The sequence below is a fragment of the Chinchilla lanigera genome, unplaced genomic scaffold (genome assembly GCF_000276665.1).
Source record: "Chinchilla lanigera isolate Chin_1 unplaced genomic scaffold, ChiLan1.0 scaffold00022, whole genome shotgun sequence".
Classification (NCBI taxonomy): domain Eukaryota; kingdom Metazoa; phylum Chordata; class Mammalia; order Rodentia; family Chinchillidae; genus Chinchilla; species Chinchilla lanigera.
In genome coordinates this window covers 1,858,729-1,882,359 of record NW_004955423.1, presented here as the reverse complement: position 1 = coordinate 1,882,359, position 23,631 = coordinate 1,858,729, and the positions used below count along the sequence as shown (strand labels likewise).

At 36.8% G+C, this 23,631-nt stretch overlaps 1 protein-coding gene across 9 annotated transcripts in view; it reads right to left on the bottom strand.

Moving 5' to 3' along the window:
• The window catches only part of Evi5 (ecotropic viral integration site 5), a 213,307-nt gene that overhangs the window by 115,202 nt on the left and 74,474 nt on the right, over positions 1-23,631 (bottom strand). For all 9 annotated transcript variants that reach the window (XM_013514419.1, XM_013514420.1, XM_013514422.1 and 6 more), the window contains exons 3-9: positions 15,600-15,789; positions 14,720-14,944; positions 13,686-13,760; positions 7,961-8,086; positions 5,569-5,712; positions 4,595-4,684; positions 4,393-4,490 (exon numbers count right to left, since the gene is read on the bottom strand). In XM_013514419.1, coding sequence (XP_013369873.1) covers positions 4,393-4,490; positions 4,595-4,684; positions 5,569-5,712; positions 7,961-8,086; positions 13,686-13,760; positions 14,720-14,944; positions 15,600-15,789 — 948 coding nt within the window. The remainder of the gene's footprint in view (positions 1-4,392; positions 4,491-4,594; positions 4,685-5,568; positions 5,713-7,960; positions 8,087-13,685; positions 13,761-14,719; positions 14,945-15,599; positions 15,790-23,631) is intronic.

The window sequence follows — 23,631 nt, the reverse complement described above, 5'->3', positions numbered from 1 at the left end:
CCTCATATTCATTTTAAGGATTCTCAAATTATTTTTACCTGACATCTATATAGTTGCACAGGATGCAATTCATGTGTGCTTTAAAACTTTCCACTGACTTTAAATGACAACCTATATTCTATGAGCTAATGGGCAGAGACAATGCTATGGTTATTAAACCAATGAGTAAAATTAATTTTCTGTTATTCAATGTATGTCTTCATTTTTGGACTCACATAAATATGTGTTAATACATGTTCCATGATCACCATTTCACTTTTGAATTCTAACTGTAAGAAACATTAGGCAGCCTTTCCAACTATTTGTCAGGTGAATGAAATAGGAAGTTGCTTTATTCAATCTTTCTTGTTTTGCTCTACCAGGAGATACTCCCACAGGATGAAGGCATTCTAAAATTGTTCCTTTCTCTGGTACCCTAGAGAATTTTTACAACCCAAGGCAATGTACCATAATAAGATTTGGAATGGATGGCAGGTTTGCCTTCCTTCAACAAAGTAGGAAAAGGCAGATTATAAGAGAGTAGATGGAATGGAGAACTAAGAAAATTCTACTAATGCAATGCAGCAACCATTGTTGATTTCCTATCATCTTGTTTTGAAATTCTGTATCATTTTTCATATTTAAAATTCTTTATTCTCTTTAAAATAAAAAAAGAGCCGGGCATAGTGGTGCACGCCTATAATCCTAGCACTCAGGAGGCTGAGACAGGAGGATCCTTGCAAGTTCAAGGCCAACCTGGGCTACAAAGTGAGCTCAAGGCCAGCCTGAAGTACACAGCAAGACCCTGTCTCAAAAAGACAAAAAGAAACAAAGAAAGGAAGAAAGAATAAAAGAAAGAAAACTCTATCATAGATATGCAGAATTACATGCTCTGAACAATTTCTTGACCTCGGAAGACTGTATATACCACTTTGAAGACATAAACCTTACACATCTCTTATATGTTATATTAAATAACCTTATCATTTTGGCATCTTCCAAACTATACTTATAACTATACTTATAATAAATTATTTATTTCTCTGTTCTGCCATCCTGCAACCTACAACAGTTTGAACCTTTGTTACTGATAAGTACAAAACCTTTGTTATATCCCAAGAGTAGTATTTAACAAAAATGGATGAGACCTATCTTTTAACACTGACAAAGGATTATTATCCAGAATATATATGAACAACTACTACTAAGTCCTAAATAAGAAGCAGATACTACAATAGGAAGGCGAGGGAAAAAACAGATGAAAATCACGAGGTCAATAAACATATAAAAAGATACTAGCCAGGGATATAGATACAGCTCAGTGGCACAGCCCCTGCCTGGCAAGCACAAGGTCGTGAGTTTGAGTCCTGGTACGGAAAAAAAAAAACAAAAAAAAACTGACTCTTACTAACAATCAGGGAAAAGCAAATTAAGTCCAAAATGATATATTTTACATTCAATAAATTAGCCAAAATTAAGAATACTAACCAGATACTGATAACAAAGTAGCACAATGAGAATTTTTACATATTGTTGGCTAAGATAGAAAAATTAGCACCACTTTGGCAAATACTTTAGTTGAGCCTCGCTTATTCTGCAACCCAGGAATCCTCTTCTTAAATATGTATCATGGAAAAATTCTTGCACAAATACTCATAGCATTTTAATAGCAAACAAACAAATCTAGAATGTCTCAAATGGCCAACAGGAAAACTGACATGCCGTGTCAAAGTCAATTAAATATAGAGCAGGGAAAAAAGGGACAAGAGAGGGCTGGGGATTTAGCTCAGCAGCACAGCGCCTGCCTGGCAAGCCAAGGTCGTTGAGTTCGATTCCGGGTACTGGGGGGGAAAAAAAAAAAGGGACAAGAGAAGGTGGGAGGGAGGGGAGGAAATGACAGTGAACTAACATTTATGTTTTGTGGTTGTTAGTGGTGCTGTTTTTTTTCTTTCAGTACTAGAAACTGAACTCAAAGCTGGGTGTGGTGGTGCACACCTGTAATCCCAGCACTCAGGAGGTGGAGGCAGGAGGATTGCTGTGAGTTTGAGGCCAACGTGGGCTACAAAATGAGTTCAAGGCCAGCCTGCACTGTATAGTGACCTGTCTCAAAAAATACAGAAAGACAGACAGAAAGAAACTGAACTCACAGCCTTCACACTTAAATACATCTCCAGTCCTTTTTACTTATAGACAAGGATTCACTATTGCTCAGGCTGGGCTTAAACTTAATAGCCTCTTACCTTAGCCTCCCAGAGTGCTGCGATTACAGGCATGCACCACCATGTCCAGCAGAAAATGACTGACCTTAATCTAATTAAGTCTTTACATTTACCTTTCAGTTTATAAAAATACATGAGAGAAAACAAAGATGATCATGTAGAAATAATTACTAAATATATCCTTAATTTTGGATAGTCTTTATACAACTAACTTGTTCTCTTCAACAAATCAATATATTAAAAAGAGGGTTTGGAGCTAGACATAGTAAAATGCACCTGTATTCCCAAGTACTTGGAAGGCTGAGGCAGGACGATGGTTTGAGCCCTGGTGTTCAAGGTCAAAGTATGGGCAGCACAGAGAGATTTCATTTCAAACAAAGAAACAAAAAAGATGGTTTAAGTGGGCAATGCTGACCTATATTAAGAGAAATCTGCGGCTGAGGGTATGGCTCAGAGGTAGAATGCTTGCCTAGCATACTCAAGGCACTGAATTCAATCCCTAACACTATTTTAAAAAGGCAGAAGTGACTAAAAGAGGTGGAAATGGAGGAGAAAAAACGAATCCAAGAGAAAAGCTGAATGCAGTATAATCAATAGCAAAGACATCTGGGGCACAACTAGGGAAATCTAGACAGGTATTAAACAATGTGGGATAACTGAATCATTGTTATGTGGTAAAAGCCGTATGATAAGAGAGGTAAATGCATTTCTTTTGTTTCAATGAATACTTAAGTATTAGGAATACAGCGTCAGGATTTCTATAATTCACTTTAAAACACCAAAGAAAGAAAAAGAAAATATGGAACAATATTAACAACTGTTATGCCTAGATAAGCATATACATATTTATATTCTATTTTTCTGGCATGGTGTCACTCGTCAGTAATCCCAACTCAGCAGGCTGATACAGGAAGATCGCCACAAGTTCAAAGCCAGCTTGGGCTACATAGTGAGTTCAAGGCAAGCCTGGAAAACATAACAAGACTCTATCTATACATATAAATAATTCTATTTTTCTGAATGTGTAAAGTTTGCAACTGGCAAAAAAAAAAAAAAAAAAAAAAAAAGATAAGTGAAATATGACCTGAAGCTAATGAGTATAAACTATTCTTTCTTTATAGTCAAGCTTTATGAGAACAGAATGTTATATTAAGGCAGGTCTTGTTTTGTTACTTACAAGTCATGATTCAAAATTACTTTCTTGAAACAATACAAAAAGAGGGGTGGAAGATTTAAAATAAAGGAATAATTAATGGAGCAAGGATCTGGAAGAAACAGGAATGAGTAATAACCTGTATTCTAAATTAGCATTATAAAGGAATAAAATGTTGTATTCTGAAAAGGGAAGAAAGAAATATGGCCAGGTCTATTAGATAGATGACCAGATTTGAGTGTAATGGCCGATGAATTACCAGTAAGGTAATTCACTGAAATTCAAGTATGGCAAAAGGGACTAGGCACTTGGAAGAATGGTATGGTTTAAAATAACCACTACAGGGAATGAGAGAGTAAATCAGAGCCAATCTAAATATGCATAAAGGAGCACTGGGAACAGAGCTTACTATCAGCAACCTCACTTACCTGTGAAGCAACACCTGGCTATATGAATACTGAATACACAAGGACAGAAGAGGCACACTTATTTAGACCACAGGTTACTGGGTATCACACAGCTAGCAATAACACAGAACAGAGATAGTATGCGTAAGGGAGTAAAAGACTAAAGATTGGAAGTTTGGTAAGTAAGAATGATAAATGAAATTTTTAAAAACAGATTATACAGGTGGTAAGGTCTAAAAAAAGAACCAGTTACCAGGAAGACTAAGGAACTCTCATCCTCAAGTTCCCTTCCTTCTTTCTCTTCCTTTCTTTTTCTCCCCAGCACCAAAATAATAACACAATTGTATATATGAATAAATAAATAAATACCAGGCTGCTAACTCCAGTCAATATGGAAAGGAAGGGGGCAGGTATTTAAAGGTAACACAACAGTGTACTAAGAATCACTATTAAAAGCAGTATGACATTAACTTTGTTATACTAAAATCAATAATAATGCTACCAAATAAAATAGAATTCTATAACCTTAAAGAGGAAAAAGGAACTTATCACTAGAATGCTTTGTCATTTCCACTGAATTTCCTATATGCTTCAACAAACCCCCAAACTAAAAAAGGGAACATAAAATACTTACTTTTTCATTTTTTTTGAGTTGTATTTGACTTGATAAGCTGCTTGGATTAACTTGTCTGGACTACCGTCAAACTGATGTGGAATGGCCTTCTGAAAGTGCTAAGACACAAAAAAGAAAAACAACGGAACCACTTCGTGCCACTTGTTATTAACTAATTAATAGTGAAATCTAAAAGCATATAGAAAATCATGAACTGCCTTACCTGTAACATCCCTTCCATGTCAAGTTGCATTAATTCGGTCTGATTCATTTGAAGAAGTGCTAATCCTACTCGAAACACTATTTCTAAACCCTGATGAAACAAATTAAATGAAGCCAAATTTGTTTTACTCTTCAATCGTCAAAAACATCATTCAAAATAACACTAAGGTAAACATTTAGGAATCCAAACTAGTGAGTGGAAAACACTTTCTGTAAAGAGCCAGATAGCAAACATTTTAGGCTTGGTGAGCCATCTGGTCTCTGTCGTAACTATTCAATTCTGCCACCATAGCTCAAAAGCAAATATAGACAACACAGACAAACGGGCAGGGCTGCACTGCATAAAAATTTAATTTACAAAAAAAGGTGGCGGGACAGATCTGCCATGAAAACCGTAGCAGATCAGTAAGTGAACTGCAGTTTTTCAACTCCAGTCCACAAGTAATTTAGATAAATTATATCCCAAGATGTACTTAGTAACAATTAATGCTAGGTTGAGAGAACGGAAGACAAAGGATCACTGACAATGTGTTCACAGACTAGAATAAAATTATACTAATTACTATTTACTTAAATTATAGATGTACTGCAATAATATTAACTATAAGGCAAATTTCTCTCTCATAACTCTCACGGCATCAGTGAGGAGGTGATAAAGAGGTTTGATTAAGAGGCTCCAGACTTTCACTGCCTATGTTTGAATCCTGCGTAGTATAATCACATATGTGTATATCCTTGGACAAGCTCCTTAAACTTTCTGTAAGTCTTAGCTTCCTCATCTACATATTACAGAATAAACAGGGTATTAACAGTATCTACCCTCAAAGATCTCTGATAATTTTTACATAAGATTTTCCATGTAAGCAGTTTATGTAGGGGCCAATGGGATTCCTTATTTCTCCCTTTATCACCCTACTGTAATTACCTCAATGACCCCTTTGTTCAGCTCTTGTTCCTAGCCTGCGCATTACTTACCTCAGACATAAAGATATCAAATATCCTTGTTGCAAGTGGTAGTGGAAATGTTGTAAGAAAGATAGTCAAAAACCAGGATGATGCATACATTGAGGTATGAAAACTCTGAGACTGAAAATGTACAAAGAGTTCAGGAAGATGTTCCTGGAGAAAAGAAAAGAATTAGTTAAGTCCAGATATGGTGGCGATGCGGCTGGGGATTTAGCTCAATGGCACAGCGACTGCCTGGCAAGCACAAGGTCGTGTGTTTGATTCCCAGTACCGGAAAAAAAACAAAAACAAAAAAACAAACAAACAAATAGATGTGGTGGCTCATACCCGTGCTCTCACACACACAAAAAAAAATTAGTTAAAATGCAGTAAAATTTAAGAGTTTTAAATCAAATCATTATGACTAGCCAATACCAAACATGACATAAGACCAAGCATAGCCAGGCATGGTAGCACATGCCTATAATCCCAGCAACTCAGGAAACTAGGCAACACAGTAAAAGTCCATCTTGAAAAGGAAGTAAGGAAGGGAGGGAGGGAGGGAGGGAGGGAGGAAAGAAGGAAGGGTCAGTCAACTAAGCATGATACCAGAAAGCTATATATAAAAATTGACATACTCAGGATAGTGGCTATTGATGTTGATTTGGAATTCTGAGTACAGTATAACATCTGATTAATAAGAAAAACTAACTTATAGCCATTTTATATTTAAACTAAGTACCCATCCAACTATAAACACCATTGAGTGGTCGTGTGATACAATGTTTATGTGTTGAATCTTGTTGGTGGGTACAAAGCTGTGTGATATTCTCTATCATTTTCTGTAAACTACATTTATTTTCTATCTTTCTTTCTTTTTTTATTTCTTTTGAGATAGGGTCTTGCTATCCAGTTCAGGTTGGCCTTGGACTCACTACATAGCCTAGGCTTGCCTTGAACTCACAGTGATCCTCCTGCCTCAGTCTCCTGAGTGCCAGGATTACAGAAGTGTGTTGCCATATCAGGTTATGCAAACAATATTTCCAAAAAAATTTAAAGCAAAGAAATGCTATGCTGAAATACCTTCAGGTGCTAGCTACCATTAATCATGTATTCTTATCTTCCTATGGAACAAGAAAATATGCAAAATATAGGTACTTGCAGTAATTCAAAGCAGAAGGAATACATTAACTAAAAATATACCAAGAATGTTTAAGGTTGATTCAAAACGAGCTATTTCAGAAAAAAATCAATTTTTTCTCTAAAATGTGAAAATGTTTTACATATCTCATTCTTCCCACCATAGAAAAGATAGAGGACTACATAATTCCTATAGGTAAGACCACCAGGGAAAAGATACTCCAATGAGACATGTATACCTCTGTATTACAGGAAAATGTGCTAAACACTGTTCCTGTTATATAAAAATAAAACCCAGAAAGGGAACATATTTCAAAGGTAGTTTGACTTGATTTTGACTCTACTCCTCTTTTCTCCATCCTCAGGTAGTCACCAAACATTTGACTCTTAAAACTATCAACATAAAATGATAGAAATTTTATGGTAAAAAAAATACAATAGGTTAGCAAAAAGCAGGTTAAAAAAAAGAGAAGCGGAAGAGAGGACTGAAAGAGAAATTACAGATAATTAGGAAATAAATGAACTGATCAACACCAGTGTCATAATGTTGTAAAGCTCCTGTTCAGAGTTCAGACTAGATTAACAGTAGTAAGACCTAACAGGATGTAAGGAAATTCGTGCACGCATGCAGTAAGTTACGGCACATTTGGAAAAAATGCTTAAGGTTTGAGTGAGAAAACTGCAGCCAAGTTCTAGATGTATTTTACCTGCAGATGGCACCTCCCTGGGAAGTAAGCCCAGTGTTCTGTCTGGATGTCACCCCAAAGCCTCACGCAGTCATAGGTGAGGCGTTTTCAGAGGTAGCTGAATCTAAAGTGTGTGATGCTGGAATTGATTCAAGGTGCAGTGCTAGCCTCAAGGAATAGGATTAAGGATGTGAGTGGCACCCATCCTAAGTGGTCTGGGTAAGATAAAAGGGGCAGAAAGACGCTGTTAAGGTCCTTTGGTTCCTTTCTTTTGCTGTCTTCTGCTTGCCATGAACTGGTTCTCGTCTGCGATGCCCCTCTGTCAAACCATTCTGCCTTGGAGCCAGCCAAATGTGGACCGAAACCTCTATGAACTGTGAGCTAAATAAACTTTTCCTTCTTTAACTCTGGGTGTCAGGTATTTTGTCTCAACAGTGAGAAAAGTAACTAAGATATCCAGTCATGTATTAATTAACCAACAAAAGACCATGTGACTAGAGCACTGATCTTTCTCAACTGCTTTAATGTTTCTAACATTAAATTTGCTAAGATGTCACTCAGATCAAGATGATAAAAATATAAAACTGTACTTTTACCTGTATCATGCATTCAAACTGGTACATACAAAGGCCCAATTCTGCCATACTGGGCTTAAAAAGTTCACGAAGTCTATAATCTTGCATTAACTTAACAAATACACAGAAAGCTTCTTCTTCTGGCATCTGCATTAAGAGAAAAAAGTCAACACAGGTTACTGTTCTGTGATACACAAATAAACCAAATTATATTTAAAGCAAACACCTAACTAACCATAAACACCACTTTGAATGCCACATGAAGCAACGTCAAGAGCAACTGACCAAGAGTCAAGAAGTTTAAGGTTCCCATTCCGAGAATGAGAAGTCAGACAAGTCTCTGAGGCTAACCTCCTCAACTTGCTTGATTCATCAATTCAACCACCAAATACTCATTTAGAGCCAGATATTTTTTCCTTTTCCAGGATATATACCACTATCTCTACTTTTCAAGGAGCCTGCAATTTATAGAGAGGGGAGACAGACAATATACAAAATAAATCAACATGTATGTATGTAGGCTAGATGGCAGTGAATGCTATGGAAAAACAAGTAGCGTAAGAGGCAGTGCTGGAGAAACACACTGCTATTTTCACAGGTCAGGGAAGGTCCCTACATAAGGTAACATTTAGCAAAATTCTGAAGAAAGTGAGCAAGCATCTGAGAAAAGAACAGTCCTAGAAAACAGAAGAGTATAAAGGCCCTAAGACAGAGTCATGCTGGCATGCTCAAGGAACAGCAAACAGGAGACTACCAAACTAGAAGTCATTATCACACTCTTGAAGAAAATAAAATCTACGCAAGAACTCCCTAGTAGGTGCCAAACAAAAGAATGAAAACATAATGAAGTCAGCTTATATTTATATTGCTTAATAAACAAAAATAGTAACCATGGTATGAGGAGAGATTAGGTTATGGAAAAGAAGTAACAGGAAACCAAAATACATAGGCCCTAGAAGTCACTGTATCTTTTTTTTCACCTTAAGTAAGACGAAAAGCCTTGAGGATTCTGAGAGGTGATATGCTATAACATTAACTGTTAAAAAAAAAACTTACAAAATAAGTTTTCAGATTATCTTTAATTGGGATTTAAAAGTACCAATTACAATACCTCCAAAAGATCTCTAAGCGTGCTTACCAAAACTGTTGCAAATAACAATACATTATTCCTGTCTTCAACATAGCTGTGGACAGAAGCTAACAGTTACTCTTGGCAAAACCCACACTCCTTCCTTCCAGCCAATACAGCCACAGACCTGCCCTGGAGATCATCCCTATAAATCCTATGAATCCCTCCAGCCCCAAAGTTTTCTGTCAGCCACTAGCCCAAGATCCCAGATCTCCCAGCCCTACAGTTCCAGTATTCCTCTAACGTGATCCCATTTCCAGTGTTCTAGCTATGTCTTCAATCTTGTTTCCAAATGTTCTTTTTCTCCTGTAGCTAAAATGTGGCTCTCCCCTTCAGTAGTTATTTTCTCTCCCACAGCATTGGAAGGAGCCAATGGTTAGCAAGATATTATGTCCCTCCTTGAACCTTAAAGCCACTTCCACACCATTAACCTCCTCTGCTCTCGGAAACAAACACCAACCAAATATACCACTCGGTTGCTCTGTGGTGGTTTTTTCCTCAGCATCCAAAATCTTCTGGGCCACCATACCATGTCATCCTCCAACCAGCTCCCTAATTATATCCCTAGCCTAGCAAATCTTTGACTTCCTTTCTTCTAATGAGCCTGGTTACCACTAACTCAAGCTCTAGAGCCACGAAAGTTGAACTCTTAGTTTTTCCACTCAGTAACTATATAACCCTGGGCAAATTACTGAACCTCTATCAGCAGACCTATCACCTATTTTCTCTTCCCAACCTGCTGTGCTCACTTTGCAGCTTACCCCACTATACTTATTCACTTCCTATCCACAATTTCTCCTCCTTCCCTCCTCTTTTCTCCTTCTCCCTCCATCCCCATCCCTCCCCTCCTCCATCCTTAGATAAATTCAATTCTACACCTACATTTAGGCAGCACAGAGTGGAGGCGAGGAAAAAAAAAAAAAAAAAACCATGCTGGCTAGTTTCACTTTGAATTCAATACCACTAATTTCAGGAGATTTTAATAGTGTCTGGTATATGCTATGTCCCAAAGTCAATCACTCTCATTTTAAACTTCTCAGTCCTCACTTTTGAGTTTGTGGGTGCATAATACTGGAAAGTGAACCCACACTATAACTCTACCACTGAACTACATCCCCAGTCCATTTCACTTTTTACTTTGAGACAGGGTCTCAATCAATTGCCTAGTCCGGCCTGGAATTTATGATTCTCCCGCCTTAGTCTCCCAAGTAGCTAGGATTACAGCCCCGTAGCACCATACCCGGTTCAGTCCTGACTCTTGCTTCATCTTCTAAAACATCTTTCCCGTTCAAGGCTTTTGTTTCGTCTTTGAGACAATATCTTACTAGGTAGTTCAGGCTGGCCTTGAACTCACTATGTAGCCTAGACTGTCTTGAATTCACAGTGATCCTCCTGCCTCAGCCTCCTGAGTGCTGGGATTACAGACACTTGCTACCATGCCCCACATTCCCCAATGAATTCCAAGCTAATGATCTTACTATTTCAATTTAAAGAAAAAAAGTAATCAGAAGAAAACTTCCCCCACTTGCATACGACCATATCTACCACCCCTACTTGCACCTGGACTTTTCCCTAATTCCTTTCTCATTTTTCCAGTTGCCCACTTAATAGCTGGGTGTGATGGTACACCCCTGTAACCCCAGCATTCAAGAGACTGAGGCAGGAAGATTACCACGTTGAGGCCAACGTGGGATACACAATGAGTTCAAGACTAGCCTGAACTACACAGTAAGACAATGTCTCAAAAAAAAAAAAAAAAAAAAAAACAGTGTAAGGCCACCCACTTAACAGCTCCGTGTGGATCTCCAGTAGACATCTCAAACTACATACCTCATTACCTCCTCTGCCATTCCTTGCTGCCCCCAAACTTTTGCTCAGAATTCTTAAGACTCCTTACTCTTTTAGATTCCTTTCTCTTTTACTTCACATCCAATACATCCCTAAATTCTGTTGACCCTATATTCAATTTCAGGAATCAATACCTTCTCACTCCAAACACCTAGTCCAAGCCACCACAAAGATCAATCTATTGCCTGAACTACTGCAAGTGCTTTTCGGTCGGCCACTCTGCTGCCTCCCTTACACTTCCCTCCCTAAAGCCTCCCGCACAGCATAATACTGCCAGTGACCCATTCAAAGCACAGTGGAACATTTCACATCACTCATCAAAATACTCTGGTGGCTTTCAACATCCTCATTCTCACAAAATCCTACATGGTGTGTGATCTCTCACTACCAACCTTTTTCCTCTGCCTTCCCCACTTCCTGTCCAGGAATGGTGGGAATGAATCTCCCTTTTATGTTTTACAAGAATTTCTTATGCATCAAAAAGTTTCACTTCCTCTTCTCAGGCAAGAATATTGACATGAGAACAGGGGGAGGGTTTTTTAATAATGATGTTTTAAAAATAAGGTGGGTAGCTTGACAAAAGCATAAAGTAACATATATGAAGAACAACCACTTGCTGTTTTACGGTCACTCTTTCATATTAGAAAGTATAGTCATGACAACCAAGGCCTAGAGCAATGTGCTGCTACATATTTTGCCTATAACATAAAGCCAATTAAAAAATCCATGTCTCTAGTAAAGGCCTAACAAGGATAAAAATAACTAATTTTATAGAAGGGATATAGACATATATCTAACACTTTTAATCATTTTTATACAATATACACTAACTTTGTAAATTGCTTCAGACTGAGTTAAGCTGCTAAACTAAAGTTGTAGGAGACAATACAGCATGGGGTATAAGAGCATAAACTTTAGAAAGAGAGGCGAGTTTTTAAAAATGGTTCTACCACCCTTTCTAACTCATGACCCTGGGCTATTAAGAGATTAATGTGGCAGTTTATTAGCCATCACTGACAATACAAGCCAGGTCAATCAATCACCAAAACGCCACTGATAAATTTAATGGTGGTGCTGATGCTCCTTGAAATAAGTATCATACTATGATTGCCTGCAGCATCTTGGTGAAAGGTCTGATAGCTGCTTAGGGTACCTATGGGAGCCAGGCAGCTGTTGTCAGATTTACCACAGTACAGAATAACTGCCCTTTAGGCGCTCAGTAGAGATGACTCTTACAAAGTTACTTTGCAGTTAATATAAAAATAAAACACAATTGTGACAAAAATCACTGGGCTGACAATAAGGAGCTCAATAATGAAACACATACCAATATTAGCCAATGACAAATTAAGAGTCACATCTATACCTCAGCATGAACATGTATAGTTTTACATTATGTTAACTATGACCTAGTCCCACCTGCAAAGGACAAACAGAGCTGGACATGATGGCAGACGCCTATAACCTCAGTATTCAGGAGGCTGAGGCAAAAGGATCACTGTGAGTTTGAGGCCAGCCTGAACTACACAGTGAGACCCTGTCTCAAAAAATAAAACAAAACAAAAGGTCAGTATAACAACCACTAGCAGCTCTTATAACACAAAGTAAAAACTAGGCTCTTTCATTATAAACCATATCTATGACATCAGGTTTATGCAACTCTGAAAATATGTACAGAGGCTGGGGTCTAGCATGGTGTAGCACCGGTAAATCACATGGGCAAAGCTCTGGGTTTAATGTGTGTGTGTGTGTGTGTGTGTGTGTGTGTGTGTTTGTATTCTACTTACAGAGCTTCAAAACTCAGGTAAATTGAATAATTGAGAAACTAAAGTAAAGTATTAAGGAACAAGACTTTCTGATTCCTAACCTGCTTTTATCTACCAAGTTGCATGATTTGGCCAAGTCACGGCACTGAGCTTTCACTGCATGTCTACTATGTGCCAAACACCATGCTACACATTATTTTACACAAGCCTCACAATGAGTCTGAATATAGGTAACACTGAGTCAGAGAGAAGTTAAATAATCTAGCCTAAATTCATAGAGTTCATGCAGAACTGAGATATAAAACCCAACTTACATGATTCAAATGAAGTTATCTCCAAAGTCCATTTTCAGGACTAAAATTCTGAGTCTCAATAAAAAGCTAAATTGTCCTTCCTGCCCTCTGTTCTGAAAATACCTCACCCAAACCCACTTCCAAGTAAGTCACTGCCAATGTTAAAATAGCCCTGAGGCAGTAAAAGCAGTTAAGTTCCACTATGTTAGAGTTTATAGCAAATATGCACAACAAACTTGTAGCTCCATGACATACAAAATTCCTTTATAAATTTCCAAAGACATTACACAACATAAGTAAGATTTTCATACTGACACTTTAATCACTGCATAGGGAAAAGATTACTTCCCATTAAATGTTAACAAGTAAGGTTTAAAGGTAGAGGCTTTAGTACAATATTATGGTACAGCTGTATATCTCAAGTAATAAAGGAGGTAGAGGTGTAACTTAGAATTGCAGTGTGCAAGGTCTGGGTTCAATCTCCAGTACCACAAAAAAAAAAGCTGAAATTTCATTTGGTGGCAAATTAGTATATTTTAAGTCATTTCAACTTTTTCTTCTTTCAAAATGCAAACTAAAAAATTACTCTTCAAATTATGCCAATGGAAAAGTACCCAATATCTACTTATTATTAATAAAAACAAAGATGATTTTTACATTCTCCACTCCAACCTTAATAAAGAACTTAGACACTACCTGTATTAACTTACCTGCATAAGCAATAACCCAACGATAAAAGCACTTCCTTGACAGTAACCAACCTCACGATCCACTAAAGAATATGCCTAAAAAGTAAAACATGGTGTTCAAAACACTTCAACATTATATACTATACCTTTCTTCTCTAAAAACCTAAATTGGTGAGATAGGTAGATTAAAGCTTTTTTTAGAAAAGGTTTTGCTTACTTATTACAGATTTTTTTTTTTTTTTTTTTTTTTGGTTTTCTGAGACAAAGTCTCACTATGTAGTTCAGGTTAGTCTTGAACTCACTACGTAGGCCAGGCTGGCCTCAAACTCATGGTGATTCTCCTGCCTCAGCTTCCCAAGTGCAGAGATTACAGGCATGTACCACCACACCCAGCTGTCAGCCTATTTTAAAAGCAAATGTTCTATTACATAAAATTTACTTTTCATAATTAGAAAGTGGTAATTCCTACAATTAAAATAAGGGAATTTACAGTGTGGAAAAGCTTTAAAATCAAGTAAAATTTATATATGATAAAGGTAAAACTACAGCAAGGTTAAGGTAAAACTGAAATGATTTGAAAGAAATCAGTATATCACAGAGATAATGAAGGAAAGAAACTGTAGAAGAAAGGGAAAAGGCAATATTGGAGGAAAAATCAGAACGGCAAACCTTCAAGTGTTTAAGCATTCTTACCAACACTTGGCCACTGCAAGAACAATTTGCTGGCTGTATGAATACAACCATGATAGCAGCTTCGGTGAACCTCACAAAAAGTGAATTATTTATTTTTATGGGATCTCTCCATAATATGTGATTATAAGGTTATTTTATTTCTGTCAACTAAAACTGAATAATGTAATGAATTTTCTAAGAAGTTCTCCAAACTGAAGAGTAATATAGCATCCAAATTAAAGCAGAAATTAAGCTAAAAATCAACTTTATTGCCAAAGCAATTGATTACTGTGTTGGGAATTAACACTTCATCATGGGAAATGCATAATTTCAACTTTTTGAAAATTAATTTCATTTATTTTGAGTGAATAAATTGAACTTACCTTCATTACATTAAATAAAACCTCCTGTCCAAGGCTATCTTTTTCTTTAAAAAAATTGTGTTCAGGGTAAGTTCTAGCAATGTCTCTTCTGATCAATTTCTCACAAGGTGAGGTCATTTTCAGGAGTTCTGAATACTGATCCTTAATTGGCATACTCTGTGCACTGCATAAAAGTTGCCAAACTATTGCTCTAAAGTGGTGGGGTATCCCTTTACGAACAAGTTCCTAAAAAATAAAAATAAAGTAAAAATGTTAAATGCGAGGCTCACACTTCCTAAGCTAAAAAAGACTTTCTGGGGAGGGGTACTGGAATGAAGAGGAAATTTTTATCAAATTTGTAATTCATAAAGCTAATTTTATAATAAATTAAGTAATTTTTAAAAATGAGATTAGTAAGCTTTTTAACTAAGTCTATGATTTGGCCCTTTTATATATCCTGTTCTGGTAAGAATAGTACAAAGTCATTACTAAATTCCTGTCATTACATTAACAATGTGGCCTCTGAAAGCATCAAGGACTTAACTGTCTGTCGAACTGTGAATGATTACACCAAACTCATCACACTTTAAAGGGCTGTTGAAGGCAAAAAAGTAAAACATTGATAATGCAATGATACAGGAGGTCACAACTTTATTTCCACAAGTCATAGAATTTAATTTCTTAATAATTTTCAGCTATATATTTCTACATTGTTAAAACCTCTGTAACAACTAATTCCTACAAATCAGAACTTTTATGGGACACAAATAATTAAACATATAAAGAGGACTTGTTACATAGCTTGGAAATTACTAGAATGTTTGTTTTTTCTAATCCTGAGACCTATGCCTGATACCCTCTGGAGTTAAAAGGAAGAATTTCAAAATAAAGACATGAATACCTTAACCTGCTTTTCCTTTTTTTTGCGCACATCTTCCCATTCATTAACAATTCTTCCCCAAAGAATCCAAGAATCTTCTTCAAGGTGGCTGAGATTGCTGGAGGCTGATGAACTTGATACAAGAGAGGAGCCACTGTTTCTTCTTGATCCATTTACAGATTTTAAAGACTTACTATCCGTCTCTAATAATCTAAAACGTAATGAAAAACTGTTCAACACCTCATCTGACACTGATACTAAAGTAGTGATGATATTTAGAGCTTCAGCATCATGACTTGCCATTGTTTTAGGACACACAGCTTTAATAATATGCTTTTATTTCAATGATTTTTTTCAGTTGACACTAATAAAATAACTGCTGCATTTTTTTCACTTATGTATAGCAAATTATGTTAAACATTTTAGTGTTATTAGCCCCATCACTATTTTTTTTATTTTGAAGAGAAAAACAATAAAAACAATGATACAGAATTTCAAAACAAGGTAGTAGGAAATTAACAATGGTTAATATATTGCAAATTGTCTTCTTCAAAGTAGCCACTCAGATTACAAGATATAGGTATGTAAACATTTCCATTAAAAATTCAAATTAGGGAGCCAGGAAGAGTGGCTCCAGACAGTAGTCTCAGCTGCTTGGGAGGCTGAGGTAAAAGGATCCTTTGAACTAAGACTCAAGACCAGCCTGGCCAATATACTAAGGTCTCTTTAAAAATATTTTTTTTTTGCAAATTAGATGAAATCTGGTGAAAAAAGTAGCTAGATGGGCATCAGGAAAAAAGAACATATAGTTGGAGGAGGTACAACAAATTTTATGGAATTAGTAACTATTTTGTTTATAATGTGACCAGGGCATAGAAATTAACCAAATCCCTTTTGTTTAAAAAAAATTTGCTTCATTTAATCTGCCCAAATAAATTGAATATACATACACACTTTAGCTACAATCCTATATTCCTTTGAGAAATAAAAAGAGGTGTGAAAACGGGCCCATTTTCCTGTACAGTAACAACAGACTATAGCTAAATAGGAGCTCCTTTAGATAAGGAAGGGCTCCAACTTTCTCCATCTTCATAATCCACTGTCTCTCCAAAACCCTGGCCAACTAACAGCTGCTATTTATGAGTGTGCTGGGAATGTGAAACTAGGACCTCTTCACTCTTCAGATCCCTGTTGACTTTTGAGTCTGAACCCTCATTTTAGGCCTCTTCTCTATAAAGAAAGATGGGTTAAAGTAATTTCAAAGATCCATCCCACAACTCAACAAAACACTAAATCTTTTCTTTCATATATGCACAAAGGAAGGTTGGAAAAACGTGTCTCTATCACTACAAAGATACAGACTATAAATTGTTCAAATAATAAAGGTCCTAAAACAGCTACTTGTTTATTTAATGTTGCCACTACTCACTTCCAGGTACTCCTTTGAAAATGTCAACTGCTTTAGAATACAAAATATGCTCTCAAAACTAAGTTATAAAATATGAAAACTGAGGTAGAAAAGAATCGTAAGTCAAATCCTATTTGACTGCAAATCCTATTTTGCAGGTTACAGAATCAACTTTTAGAGCCAGAATTATAACTTACATGTTAACTAAAGCAAAATACATTAACAATTTATTGAACTGAAATAAAATCATCACCCCATATTTTAAAAACTTTCCAAATTCCAGATTATATCATATTGAATAACACTGTAATGTAAATTGAACAAACAAATTATATCCATGATTTGTTTACTGTATCTTTTTTTGGGAGGGGTACTGGGAATCAAACTCCGGACCTAGTGCTTGCCAGGCAGGCGCTGTACCAATGAGCTCTATCCTTGGTCCTTAATGTATCTTCACGGTAAAAAATAATTTGATAAAATTTCCCAAATATAGTTAGAAACATAAAAAATTACTAACTAGACAAATTAAACATCAACTAAGTACTATATTTTTATTTGAAAAAGATTATGATGTTTTACTTTAAATAATTTTTATATATATTATTTAAGCTCATGATTTTTCTTAGGGAAAAATCTGTGTATCTATGTAAGTAAATTTCTATATGATTCTAAAGAATTCTAAGAGAGGTAGAGAAATAAACTTTACTGAAATAATATGAACCTAAAGTTTTTACATACTTATTTCTGAATGCTTGTGATATGCCAAATAATTAAATGGTATCACTACCACCAACAGACGTGCATTTCAAAGAAAATAATGGTATTTACTAGCTTTGAGGTGTAGTGGAAGTAGAGATGATAAAGTATGTAATCAGAGGCTTTCAGAGTGTCAGTTCACAGACTGCTGAGCTGGAACTTTTAGGATAATCAAGAATGTCAAGTAAATTCATGGTTGGATCAGAGAAGGTTAAACTAATTCACAAAGAACACTGAACTCAGATACTGAATAATACAAAGCTGTGAGAGGGGCTGGGGATTTAGCTCAGCGGCAAAAGCGCCTGCCTGGCAAGCGCAAGGTCGTGAGTTCGGTTCCCGGTACCGGAGAAAAACAAAAAAAAAAAAAAAAAAAAACCAAAAAACAAAGCTGTGAGAAATGCTTACAAATGAAACAGTATTCCAAAAAAAGACATGACATTATTTAAAGATGTTGTCCCTGCCTTATCTCACATAATATGCAAATAGTACTCAAAATGGATGATAAGCCTAAAACTGTAAACCTCCTAAACAAAACAAATCTTCTTCACAACCTTGGGGTAGGCAGAAATTGATTAATGGGACACAAGGAAACACTAAACATATGAAAAAGTGACTAAATAATTGAACTTTATGAAAATCTTAAATCTCTGCTTTTCAAAAGATGCCATTAAGAAAAGGAAAGGTAAGCTGGACATGGTGGTGGGTACTTGTAATCTTAGCACTCAGAGAGCTGAGGCAGAAAGATTGGGAGTTCAAGGCCGCAAGGGTTAGATGGTAAAGCTCTGTTATGGCTTGTGTCTGTATGTACCCCCAAAGCCTTGCGCATGGGGGGGGCTTCTAGAGTCATGGGGTGGGCTTCTAGAGTTTATGACTAACCCACGGTCCAGTGCTGGGATTATGGGTGTGAGTGCTACACCAGCCCTGGGGCGGGTAGTCTACATGCAATATAAAGGAGGGAAAGATTCTGCTCAGCTGCCACTCCTCCCTTTTTGCTCTTGTTGTTTTTGCTGTGTTCTGCCACCATGAACTGTTGCCTTCTGCCATGTGCCACTCTGCCTTGGAGCCAACCAAGTATTGACTGAAACCTCCACAAACTGTGAGCAAAATAACCCTTTTCTTCCTTAATTTTGGGTATCAGGTATTTGTCTCAGCAACGAGAGAAAAATAACCAAGACAAGCCCTGTCCCTGCACCTCCCCAAAAACAAAGAAAAGCTATACACTGAGAAAAAAAACATTAATATGTTTATCTGAATAAAGACTAATATCCAAAATATGCAAAGAACTCTTAAAAACAATAATCAACAAAACAAATGCTACACTTTTAAAAAGAGCCTAACATGCACAAGACCCCACATTAATCCCAAGCACAAAAATAAACAAGTAAATAATGAAAGACCTAAACTGATACTTTCCAAAACAATGTAAAAATCAAATGGCCACTAAACATCTGAAAAATGTTGAACTTGGGGGCTAGAGTTTAGCTCAGCGGCACAGCACCTGCCTGGCAAGCACAACATCGTGAGTTCGATTCCTAGTACCGGGGGAAAACAAACACATGTCATCAGGAAATACACATTAAAACCACACTAAAACGGCAGGTATGGTGGCACCAGATGCCTGGAATCTCATCACTCCAAGAGGCTGAAGTGGGAGATTATCTAGTTTGATCTCAGCCTGGGCTCAAACAATAAGACCCTGTCTCAAAGTTACAAAGCAAAAAAAGGGTTGGAAATGCCGCAAAATGTGAAGGCTCTGGTTTCTATCTTCAATACTTGAAAATAACAACAACAAAAACAAACATACTAAGGACACATTAGTATGGCCACAATTCTAAGGACTGACCATACCAAAAATGGGCCAGTATGGGAGGTATTGTAACTCTATCAAAAGTATAAAAATGGTACAATGACTTAAAATCTGCATGGCAATTCTTTGTAAAGTTGAGATTTACCACTATATAGCCCAACAAGTGAAATGAAAATATATGTCTAGAAAGTATGGTTGAAAGTTTATAGACTTTATTCAGAATAAACAAAATCTACAAACAATCCATGTCTATAAAAATAAATGATGAAATGATCAAACTGTATTTATATTCACTGACTGCAATACTACTCAGTAATAAAAAGAAGCAAACTGGTGATACATGGACCAACATGGATGAATGTTATAGTCATTAGCTTGAAAGAAGCCAGGTACAAAAAAGTACATATTATATCATTCTATTTATACAAAGTTCAAGAATATAATATAGGGAAAATATAGGAGTGACTTTGTTAGGTAAAGCATTATTAAATATAACTCCGAAGTACAAGTGACAAAAGAAACAGTAGGTGAATCAGTGCAGTGGCACATGCCTATAATCCCAAAACTCTAGAAGGCATGAGGCAGGAGGATTGTAAGCTTGACCTTAGCCTGGGTAACCAGATGACTTAGTGAGATCCTGTCTCAAATTATTAAAAAAAAAAAAAGTTGTGGGGATGTAGCTCAGTAAGAAGGCCCTGATTTCAATTCCAAGTCCCGGCGAGTGGTGGGATAAATTGGAATTCGTCAAAATTAAAAACTTTTTATACTTCGTTACTTATCATCATGGAAAAGACCCTTCATAGGAGAAAGTAGCTGTAAAATATAAAGGATTTACGTTTATAAATTAATTTTTAAAAACCCAAACCTCCAAGTTTAAAAAGTAGACAAGAGATGTAAACAGTTATTTCATAAAGGAGATACACAAATGGTCAATAAATGCAAGAAAGATGCTCAACAGCGTTATATCAGGGAAATGCCTGATGAGACACACCTTTCATAATCAATAAGATGGTATAATTTTAAAAGATAATAAGTGTTTCTGAGAATGTGGGTACAATGAAACTCATGACTAGTGATGAGAATGTAAAATGTCACAACATCACAGCACAATCTATTACGTTTGTGGTGATGCTGTTGCAAAAAAGTCTACTGTGCTGTTGTTACAGGTCTATGCATTACTGTGCTGTCTTTTTTATCATTAGAGTAATCCCTCTGTTTATAAAAACAAAAAAGTTAACTATAAAACTGCCTCAGGCAGGTTCTTGAGAAAAGATTCCAGAAGAGGGCATTATTATCATAGGAGATGATAGCTCCATATGTTACTGTCTCTGAGGACCTTCAGTAGGATAAGACACAGAGACGGAAGGCAGTGATACTGATGATCCTGACCCCTGGTGAGGCCTAGGTTAACTGTGTCTTAATTTTTAACAGTTTTAAAAGTAAAAGTTTTAAAATTAAATACCATAAACCTTATAAGGATACAAAGAAAGGAATTATTTTTGTGCAGTTGTACAATGTTTGTGTTTTAAGTCCTATTACAAGAACAAAAAAAAAAGTTTACCAAGTTTTTCAAACAATTTTTTGTAAAGCCAGGCACAGAGGCATGTGCCTGTAATCCCACCTACTCAACTACTTAGAGGCTGAGGCAGGAGGATTTTAAGTTCAAGGCCAGCCTGGGCAGCCTGGCAAGATCCTATGAAATAAAATACCATACCATGCCATACCATGCCATGCCATACCATACCATACCATACCATATCATAACATAAAACAGGCTAGGGATGTAGCTCCATGGTAGAGTACTCCAAATACTGGGAAAAAATACAAATATATACAGTATAGCCTCAGTTTATGGTATTTATAAAGTCTATAGTAATGAACAGTAATATCTTAGCATGGCAATTCATGATAAGCATTCTATAGAAGTATACCATTTTTTATCTAACATTTTTCTTTTCCTATCTGTAGATACACAAATACGTATGCTTGTGCTATAACTGCCTACAGTATTCAGTACAGTAACAAGCTGTATAGGTTTGTAGACTAGAAACAGGCTATACCATCTAGGTTCCTATAAGGACATTTCATGATATTTGCACAACAATAAAACTGTCTGTTATGGTTTGTGTCTAAATGTTCCCCCAAAGCCTCCTGCAGGCACAGGTGGGGGTTTTGGAGGTGGCTGGATCTGGAGAGGGTAATGCTCGGATCAAAGATGCCATGCTGGGATTAAGCATGTGGATGCTACCCACTCTAATGGTGGGAGCCTGGATAAAATATAAGGGACCAAAGAGGCTTGTAGTTTGTCACTTGCTTGTCGCTTACTTGTCGCTTACTTGTCACTTACTGCGTTCTGCTTGCCCTGCTTTGCCATGGACTGTTTCTCCTCTCCGATGCCCCTCTCCCATGCCACCCTGCCTTGGAACCAGCAGACTATGGACTGAAACCTCTACAAATTGTGAGCTAAATAAACCTTTCCTCTTTTAACTTTGGGCATGTAGTATTTTGTCTTAGCAACGAGAAAAGTAACTAAGACATCACTCAACAATGCATTTTTCTCTTTCTCTTCCTTCCCACCCTCCCACCCTTCCTACTTCCTACCCTTCCTCCCTCCCTTTCCTCCTTCCTTTCTTCCTTCCTTCCTTCTGCTACTAGGGACTGAAAGGAAGGGTTTCACACTGAGCCACATATCCCCAGTCACTGCTCCATCCCTCCTTTCTCTACCTTTTTCTGTTCTTTCACTTTTTTTTCTTTCTTGCACTTTTTAAGAGAAAGTCTCATCAAGCTGTTAAACTGCCCAGGCTGGGCTTGGATTTGAGATCCTCCTGCCTTGGAGTCTTGGGATTACAAATGTGTGCCACCACAACCAGTTCCAACAATGTACTTCTTATAACCTATCCCATTATTAAGGGTTATAAGACTGTACTTAGTCATAACATGAAGAAAAGAATTTACACATTCCCTATAAACATGAAGACTTGATAAAATATGTACTTAGAATCCAGTACTCTCATTCCTTATTGCTAAAGCAGAAATAACTCTGGAAGGCTCCTAATCAGACTGCCACCTTGCTTCAACACAATTAAGGTATTCTGACATAGTGGTGAAGGGCCACACTGCCTGAAACTCAGTAACTTCCAAAGACTTAAGCCTGGCAACTGGGAAAATGGTAAGATAGTATTACTCAAAAGTTTGTGTGCTATTTAAAAGTCTGTTTTCAGATCACATGGGTTCACTGTCTTGCATGGATTTTTATGGGAAGGGGGATATGTAAATCATCTGTCTATCATATTCGAGGTCCTGGGCTTGATCCCCAACAGAAGGAAAAAAGGAAGTCTGTGCATGGAAGTATGTATGTGATAAATACCAAAAAAAAATCCTCGCGAAAATGCTACGACGGAATATATAAAAGAGAACAAAAATAATGGATTTTTGTAGTTTGAAATATTTGGAGTGCGTCCATGTAGATAGTAAGTAAAGCAATTGAACAGACAAGTCTAAAGTTCAGGAAAGGGGCTGGGGATTTAGCTCAGCGGCAAAAGCGCCTGCCTGGCAAGCGCAAGGTCATGAGTTCGGTTCCCGGTACCGGAGAAAAACCAAAAAATAAATAAATAAATAAAATAAATAAAGTTCAGGAAAAAAGTGAGGACTAAAAATAGAAATCTGGCAATTATTTGTAAAGAGCTGACATTACACTTTTTGAATATCTAGTTGTATTCAGCATAAAGTTTTTCTATGTATACCAGACCAGGATATAACAGCAACTAATCAACAAGCCAATTGGTAAGTTATAAACTATTAAGATAATTTACTGGAAGCTAAGGAAGAAAAATGCTATTACACACACACACACACACACACACACACACACACACACACACCAGGAAAGCTAAACACACTGACACATAGAAGCTAAGACCTCTCTGGAGTAACTTTTCAAACATGAGGTTCAAACATCTCTTACAATGTTACACCATAAACAAGACATGAACATGCTGGGAGAAAGATAATCTGTCAGCTAAAAAAGTGGCAAAATAAATAACAGACTTGTTTTACTCCATTTGGGCTGTTTTAACAAAATA